The sequence below is a fragment of the Dryobates pubescens genome, chromosome 24, assembly GCF_014839835.1.
Source record: "Dryobates pubescens isolate bDryPub1 chromosome 24, bDryPub1.pri, whole genome shotgun sequence".
Taxonomy (NCBI): domain Eukaryota; kingdom Metazoa; phylum Chordata; class Aves; order Piciformes; family Picidae; genus Dryobates; species Dryobates pubescens.
The window spans coordinates 16,571,431-16,579,905 of record NC_071635.1 but is presented as its reverse complement, the minus strand read 5'-3'; the positions used below and the strand labels follow the sequence as shown (position 1 = coordinate 16,579,905).

Sequence of the window (8,475 nt, the reverse complement as noted above, 5' to 3'; positions counted from 1 at the left end):
GTGGAGTCCCCAGCCCTGGAGGGGTTCAGGCAAGGCTTGGATGTGGCACTTGGAGCCAGGGTTTGGCTGTCAGGAGGGGTTGGGGATTAGGTCCCAGGTTGGACTGGATGAGCTCTGAGCTCTTTTCCCTCCTGGTTGATTCTGGATTCTCTGCTCCTGCTCTGGCAGGGGGCTTGGAGTGGAAGCTCTCCAGAGGTCCCATCCAGCCCCTGGCATCCTGTGAGCTGTGATCCTGTTCCCAGGGCAAGCAGCCATGAGAACTGCTCTGCTCTTCGCCTGCCTGCTGGGGGTGGCCTCTGCCTACTCGGTGAGTGTCGGGCAGCGGGGGGGGCACTGCCCCTCCTCCCCCACCCCCCCTTAAAGCCTTGCCAGGGGCGGTGTGGGGCAAGATGCCAACCCAGCCTTTCCCCCTAGGTCAAGAGCTGGCTGTGGAGAGCCAAGCCTGATGACTCGGAGGAAAACGCGGTAGGGGCCGCCCGCACCCCGTGTGCCCAGCGCCCCCTCCCGGCGCTGGCACCAAGGAGCAGGGCACCTCGGGCGCCGCTCTAGCCTGGCGCTGACCCCCCCTCGCTTCTCCTGGCACTGACCCGCCCCCGCTTCTCCTGGCGCTGACCCCTCCCCTCTCCTGGCCCTGACCCCCCCCCCCCCCCCCGCTTCTCCTGGCAGTGACACCCCTCCCCCCTCTCCTGGCACTGACCCCCCCCCCCCCCCGCTTCTCCTGGCAGTGACACCCCTCCCCCCTCTCCTGGCACTGACCCCCCCCCCCCCGCTTCTCCTGGCCCTGACCCCCCCCCCCCCCCCTTCTCCTGGCCCTGACCCCCCCCCCCGCTTCTCCTGGCGCTGACACCCCCCCTCTCCTGGCACTGACCCCCCCCCGCTTCTCCTGGCAGTGACACCCCCCCCCGCTTCTCCTGGCAGTGACACACCCCCCCCCCTCTCCTGGCACTGACCCCCCCCCCCCCCCGCTTCTCCTGGCAGTGACACACACCCCCCCCTCTCCTGGCACTGACCCCCCCCCCCCCGCTTCTCCTGGCACTGACCCCCCCCCCCCCCCGCTTCTCCTGGCCCTGACCCTCCCCCCGCTTCTCCTGGCCCTGACACCCCCCACCTTCTCCTGGCCCTGACACCCCCCACCTTCTCCTGGCCCTGACACCCCCCACCTTCTCCTGGCACTGACCCCCCCCGCTTCTCCTGGCACTGACCCCTCCCTCTCCTGGCACTGAGCCCCCCCCCCCCGCTTCTCCTGGCCCTGACCCCCCCCGCTTCTCCTGGCCCTGACCCCCCCCCCGCTTCTCCTGGCCCTGACCCCCCCCCCCCCCTCTCCTGGCACTGACCCCCCCCCTCTCCTGGCCCTGACCCCCCCCCCCCCTCTCCTGGCACTGACCCCCCGCTTCTCCTGGCACTGACCCCCCCCCCGCTTCTCCTGGCACTGACCCCCCCCCCTCTCCTGGCCCTGACCCCCCCCCCGCTTCTCCTGGCACTGACCCCCCCCTCTCCTGGCCCTGACCCCCCGCTTCTCCTGGCAGGTGTTCAAGAGCAGGCACCGCTACTACCTGTACAGACATGCCCACCTGCACCACCCCCCGCCCCGCTACCGGGTGGGTACTCCGGGGGGCACTCGGGGGGGGCACTCGGGGGGGGTGCTTGGGGTAGATGCTTGGGTGGGTGCTTGGGGTGGGTGTTTGCGGTGGGTGCTGGGGTGGGTGCTTGGGGTGGGTATTTGAGGTGGGCACTTGAGGTGGGTACTTAGGGTGGGTGCTTGGGATGGGTGCTTGCAGTAGATGCTTGGGGTGGGTGCTGAGGTGGGTACTGGGATGGGCACTTGAGGTGGGCGCTTGGGGTGGGTAAGTGGGATGGGGTCTTGGGGTGGGTAAGTGGGGTGGGTAAGTGGGGTGGGTATTTGAGATGGGTGCTTGGAGTGGGTGCTCGGGTGGGTACTTGGGCTGGGCGCTTGGGGTGGGTATTCGGGGTGGGCACTTGAGGTGGGTACTTAGGGTGGGTGCTTGGGGTGGGGTCTTGGGGTGGGTATTTGAGATGGGTGCTTGGGATGGGTGCTTGGAGTGGTACTTCAGGTGGGTGCGTGGGGTGGGTGTGTGGGGTGGGCACTTCGGGTGGGTGCTTGGGATGGGCACGTGGGGTGGGTAAGTGGGGTGGGTATTTGAGGTGGGTGCTCGGGTGGGCACTTGGGCTGGGCGCTTGGGGTGGGTACTCGGGGTGGGCACGGGCTGGGCGCTTGGGGTGGGTACTCAGGGTGGGCGCTTGGGGTGGGTGCTCGGGGTGGGCGCTTGGGGTGGGCGCTTGGGGTGGGTGCTCGGGGTGGGCACGGGCTGCGCGCTTGGGGCGGGTACTCAGGGTGGGCGCTTGGGGTGGGTACTCGGGGTGGGCGCTTGGGGTGGGTGCTCGGGGTGGGCACTTGGGGTGGGCGCTTGGGGTGGGTACTCGGGGTGGGTACTCGGGCTGGGCGCTTGGGGTGGGTACTCGGGGTGGGCGCTTGGGGTGGGTGCTCGGGGTGGGCACTTGGGCTGGGCGCTTGGGGTGGGTGCTCGGGGTGGGCACTTGGGGTGGGTGCTCGGGGTGGGCACTTGGGCTGCGCGCTTGGGGTGGGTGCTCGGGGTGGGCGCTTGGGCTGGGTCGCCGCAGCTGTGGGCACCGCCGGCCCGGGGCAGGCAGGGGCAGCGTCGGCAGGCTGGGCGCCGCCGGGCTGCGGGGCTGGGCTGAGGCCGCCGGGCAGAGCGCTGCCAGCTCACCTGGGGCTCGGCTGTCCCTCGCCTCTAGGGCAGTGACTCATCGGAGGAGGAGGGAGGCTCGGAGGAGGAGGGAGGAGGAGGGGTGAGTACGGAAAGCGGCAGCCCGCAAAACAGCTCCGGGAACTCGGGAGCTTTCTTTGGGCTTTCGGTGCCTGCTCAGCAGCCTTTGTGGCCTCCAGCCGCCCACAGCTCTGCCTCTGGCCGGATCCTCTGCCCAGGCCTTTGCTTCATTGCCTTTAGTCATTTCGTTCTCCTTCCCCACCCCCCTCCCCCCCACCCCCCCCCCCCCTTCTTTTATATTCGGTGTGTTTTTCTTTTTTCAAGATGGTGAGGAGGGGATCATAGAATCCCCATAGGAGCCTCAAAGGATCCCCATAGAATCCTCAAAGGGTCCTCATAGAGTGCTCATAGACTCCTCAAAGGATCCTCAAAGGATCCCCATAGAATCCTCAAAGGATCCCCATAGAGTGCTCATAGATTCCTCAAAGGAGCCTCTAAGGATCCTCATAGAATCCTCTAAGGGTCCTCATAGAGTGCTCATAGACTCCTCAAAGGATCCTCTAAGGAGCCTCATAGAATCCTCTAAGGAGCCTCATAGAATCCTCAAAGGATCCTCACAGGATCCTCAAAGGATCCTCATAGAATGCTCATAGACTCCTCAAAGGATCCCCATAGAATCCTCAAAGGATCCCCATAGAGTGCTCATAGACTCCTCAAAGGATCCTCAAAGGATCCCCATAGAATCCTCTAAGGAGCCTCATAGAATCCTCAAAGGATCCTCACAGGATCCTCAAAGGATCCCCATAGAATCCTCTGAGGAGCCTCATACAATCCGCATAGGATCCTCACAGAATCCTCAAAGGATCCCCATAGGATCCTCATAGAATGCTCATAGACTCCTCATAGGATCCTCACAGGATCCCCATAGAATCCTCACAGGATCCCCATAGAATCCTCATAGGATCCTGATAGGATCCTCATAGAATCCTCAGGGGATACCCATAGACTCCTCATAGACTCCTCATGGGATCCTCATGGGATCCTCAAAGAATCCTTATAGGATCCTCATAGAATCATAGAACCACAGCACCACAGAAGCATAGAATCAAGCAGGTTGGAAGAGACCTCAGAGCTCATCCAGTCCAAGCTGGGACCTAATCCCCAGCCCCTCCTGACAGCCAAACCCTGGCTCCAAGTGCCACATCCAAGCCTTGCCTGAACACCTCCAGGGCTGGGGACTCCACCACCTCCCTGGGCAGCTCATCCCAGTGGCCAATTCCTCTTGCTGGGAAGAACTTTCTCCTCCCCTCCAGCCTCAACCTCCCCTGGCACAGCTTGAGACTGTGTCCTCTTGTTCTGCTGCTGGGGGCCTGGCAGAAGAGACCAACCCCCAGCTGGCTGCAACCTCCCTGCAGGGAGCTGCAGAGAGCAAGAAGGTCTCCCCTGAGCCTCCTCTTCTGCAGGCTAAGCAACCCCAGCTCCCTCAGCCTCTCCTCACAGGGCTGTGCCCCAGACCCCTCCCCAGCCCTGTGCCCCAGACCCCTCCCCAGCTTTGTTGCCCTTCTCTGGACACCTTCCAGCAGCTCAACCTCTTTCCTACCCTCAGGAGCCCAGAGCTGGACACAGGACTCAAGCTGTGGCCTCAGCAGTGCTGAGCACAGGGCACAAGGACTTCCCTGCTGCTGCTGGCCACACTCTGCCTGACCCAGGCCAGGCTGCCCTTGGCCTTCTTGGCCCCCTGGGCACACTGCAGGCTGCTGTTCAGCTGCTCTCCCCCAGCACCCCCAGCTCCCTCTCTGCCTGGCTGCTCTCAGCCCCTCTGCCCCCAGCCTGTAGCACTGCCTGGGGTTGCTGTGGCCAAAGTGCAGCCCCTGGCACTTGGCTGTGTTCAATCTCCTGCCCTTGGCCTCTGCCCCTCTGCCCAGCCTGGCCAGGTCCCTCTGCAGAGCTCTGCTGCCCTCTCACAGATGCACCACACAGGGTTTCCATTTCCAGTGGCTCAGTCAGGAGCAGGAAGGGCCAAAGGGCAGTGCCAGGGGAGGGTCCTCCCCAAGCTGCTTTTTTTTGGGCACTGGTAGAGACTCTTTCTGCTTTCCTATCACTCTTCTCCAGGCTCCACAGCCTCAGGGCTCTCAGCCTTTGCTCCTCACAGGGATGCTCCAAGGCCCCTCAGCAGCTCTCTGGCCTTGGTTGGACTCTCTCTAGTTGCTCCTTGGCTTACTGCTGAGCACCACCCAACAGAGCTTGGCCTCCTCCCCTTGCCCCCCAGCCCTCAGCTCTTGAGAGGCATTGATCAGCTGCCTCTCAGCCTTCTCCTCTCCAGGCTAACCACCCCCAGGGCTCTCAGCCTCTCTCCACAGGGGAGATGCTCAGGTCCCCAACTCCTCCTCCTGGCTCTCCCTTGGGCTCTCCCCAGCAGGTCTCTGTCTCTCTGCACCTGGGGAGCCCAGAGCTGGGCACAGGATTGCAGCTGTGGGCTCAGCAGGGCAGAGCAGAGCAGAGGGGGAGCAGAACCTCCCCAGCCCTGCTGGCTCCACTCCTCCTACCTGCTGGGTCAGCAGGAGCCTGGGACCTGCTGCAGGCCCAAAATGCTGTGCCAGGGGTTACAAAGGGCTCTTTGTGCCTCCAGCTTCATCAGCACTGCCTGGCGTGGGAGGCAGGAGGGGAGGATGCGGTACACCTCTCACTGTGCTGAGAGTGCAGAGCCAGTGAGCACAACCACAGGTCCTGGCTGCTTGGGGAAACCCTTTGAGGTCACTCACTCCAACCCTTCTCTGCCTCTGCCCAGGCTGGGGCTGAGCCATGGCCTCAGCACCACAGCTCTGCCTCCCTGAAACCCCTCCAGGGATGGGCATCCAACCCCCTCCCTGGGCAGCCTGGGCCAGGCTGGCAGAACCTTTGCAGCCAAGAAGTTTCTTCTCCTCTCCACCTAAGCCTCCCCTGGGGCAGCCTGAGGCCATTGCCTCTCCTCCTGGCCCTTGTTCCTGGGGAGCAGAGCCCAACCCCCCCTGGCTGCAGCCTCCTCTCAGGGAGCTGCAGAGAGCAAGGAGGTCTCCCTCAGCCTCCTCTGCTCCACACTCCCCACCCCCAGCTCCCTCAGCTGCTCCTCCCCAGCCCTCTTCCCCAGACCCTTCCCCACCTTTCCTGCCCTTCCCTGGCCCTGCTCCAGCTCCTCAAGCTCCTTCCTGCAGCCAGGAGCCCAAAGCTGAGCCCAGCCCTCAAGCTGTGGCCTCCCCAGTGCTGAGCCCAGGGGCACAATCCCTGCCCTGCTGCTGCTGCCCACACCACTGCTGCTCCAGCCCAGGCTGCTGCTGCCCTCCTTGCCCCCCTGGGCACCCTCTGGCTTTGAGACATCAGACTCCCACCAGCAAGCTACCACCTGGTGTGTCCTCAAGCAGGCTGCCTGTGGCTTGCTGAAGAAGGAGAGAGAGGACGTCTAAAGGAACTCCTGAGATGCTTGGTGGAGCAAAGCCTGGAGCCAGGCTGGGAACACCCAGCTGCAGTCACCACCTCTTAATTGCATGGCTTGGGCTGCTCTGCTGCAGCTTCTCAGCCTGGGGCCAGGCTCGTGGGAAAGCAGAGAGCTTGGAGCAGAGCCCACATGTGCTGGAGGGACACTGCCTGTCCCCTGCCTGCTGCTGGCAGGGCTGCACTCTGCTCTCACAGGAGCACAGAAGGTTAGGGGCTGGAAGGGCCTCCAGAGATCATCCAACCCAACCCCCTGCCAGAGCAGCATCACCCAGGGCAGGGCACCCACAGCACAGCCAGGAGGGGTTGGAAAGGCTCCAGAGCAGCCTCCACAACCTCTCTGGGCAGCCTGCTCCAGGCTCCAGCAGCCTCACAGGGACAAAGGTTTCCCTCCTCTTCCCCTGGCACCTCCTCTGCTCCAGCTTGCCCCCAGTGCCCCTGGTGCTGTCCTTGGCCAGCCCTGAGCAGAGCCTGGCTCCAGCCCTGCACATCTTCATCCCCAGAAGGAGGTCACCCTCAGGCTCCTCTGCTCCAAGCCCCCAGCCCCAGCTGCCTCAGCCTGGCCTCACAGGGAGATGTTCCACTGGCTGCAGCAGCTCTGTGCCTCTGGGCTGGGCTCTCTGCAGCAGCTCCCTGAGCTCCTGCTGGAGCTGAGGGGCCCAGAGCTGGAGCCAAGATTGCAGCTGTGGCCTCAGCAGGGCAGAGCAGAGGGGCAGCAGAACCTCTCTGACCTCCTCCCCACAGCCCTTCTGCTGCAGCCCAGGCTGCCCTTGGCCTCCTTGGCCCCCACAGCACATTGCTGGCTCCTGGGCACCTCCCACCCCCAGCCCCCCCAGGGCCTTTTCCCCTGCCCTGCTCTGCAGCAGCTCAGTCCCCAACCTGCTCTGCTCCCTGGGGTTGTTCTTCCCCAGCTGCCAGCCTCTGCCCTTGCTCTCTCCACTGACCTCCTGCCTGTCCTCTCCCTGCCCCTGCAGGAGCCCATCTATGCTGGCCCCAAGGCAGGAGGTCACCTGGCAGGAGCAGCCCCCAAGGAGAGCCAGGCAGGGCTGGGTGCAGACGTCCTGTCCCCACAGCAGGTCTGGTTTGGGGTGCTGGTGGGGGGCACCCATGGTGGGGGGCACCCATGGTGGGGGTGGGTGGTGGTGGTGTTCCTGCATGCTTGTTTGCACCCCTGGGATGCCCTGCACCCCATCTCTGCTTGGGGAATCTGCTGTGCCAGATGGGTTACCACCTGGCAGGAGGGTTGGAAGGGGCACCCTGAAGTGGCATGGGGATGGGGGGGGGAGGAATGCCCAGCTGTGCCCAGGCCTGCCCCATACCAACTAATGCTGCCCCTACCAGGGCAAGGGCTGCCAAGAGGCCTTGAAAGGAGGCAGGAAAATTGCTGCTGGCAAGGGGGAAGACGACTCTGAAAATGAAGACAGCGATGAGGAGGAGGAGGAGGAGGAAGAGGAGGAGGAAGAAGAGGTAGATGAGGCTGAGAATGGCATCAACGGCACAAGCACCAACACCACTGAGGGGGCAGATGGACCTCATGGCAACGGCACCGCGGTGGCCGAGGAGGGCACCGGGGCGGCTGAGGAGGAAGAGGAGGAGGAAGAGGAGGAAGAAGAAGAGGAAGAGGAGGAGGAGGAGGAGGAGGAGGAAACCGAGGCCACCACTATCGCCGGCACCACTGGCGACGAGGGGCTGTCCCAAGGGACCACCGCGGCAGGCGGGGGCCCCAGCGAAGCCCCCACCACGGCGGGGGAGCTGTGGGAGTACGAGGTGACGGCGGGGGGCCGGGGCGAGGAGGGCACCACGGAGAGCAGCTACGGCGAGCAGGAGGAGTACGGCCGCGGGGACACCGACCGCGCCTACGAGGACGAGTACGGCTACTACAAGGGGCACGGCTACGACGTGTACGGCCAGGATTACTACTACAACCAGTGAGGGGCAGGGGGGTGCCGCTGGCGCTGCCCCCACCCCCCGCCCCGTCCCTATCTCCCCCCCGGACATGAAGCCCCTGAAGGCTTCGCCAGCCAAGCCGTGCCAGGCGCGGGCGGTGCCAGGCGCGGGCGGTGCCACCCCCGGACCGGGCTCCTTTGGTTTATACTTTGCCAAGTGAAACGAAATAAAGCAACCCGAGCGAGCCCCGTGCTGTGCAGGGATGGCTGCCAGGAGGGCTGGGGGGCAGCAGGGCAGCACGATGCCCAGGGGTGGGGGGTGAGGGGCTGCAGAGGGGTCCTGGTGCTCGGGGTTCAGTGTCTTGAGTCCAGCC

General features: G+C 64.6%; 1 protein-coding gene across 1 annotated transcript; it reads left to right on the top strand.

Moving 5' to 3' along the window:
• Positions 1-253: 253 nt before the first annotated feature.
• IBSP (integrin binding sialoprotein) lies at positions 254-8,168 on the top strand. The gene is made up of 6 exons (XM_054172718.1): positions 254-307; positions 415-465; positions 1,527-1,598; positions 2,776-2,829; positions 7,190-7,291; positions 7,557-8,168. Exons 1-6 carry the CDS (start codon positions 254-256, stop codon positions 8,145-8,147), a joined length of 924 nt encoding a protein of 307 aa, XP_054028693.1. The 3' UTR covers positions 8,148-8,168.
• The last annotated feature ends 307 nt before the right edge of the window (positions 8,169-8,475 follow it).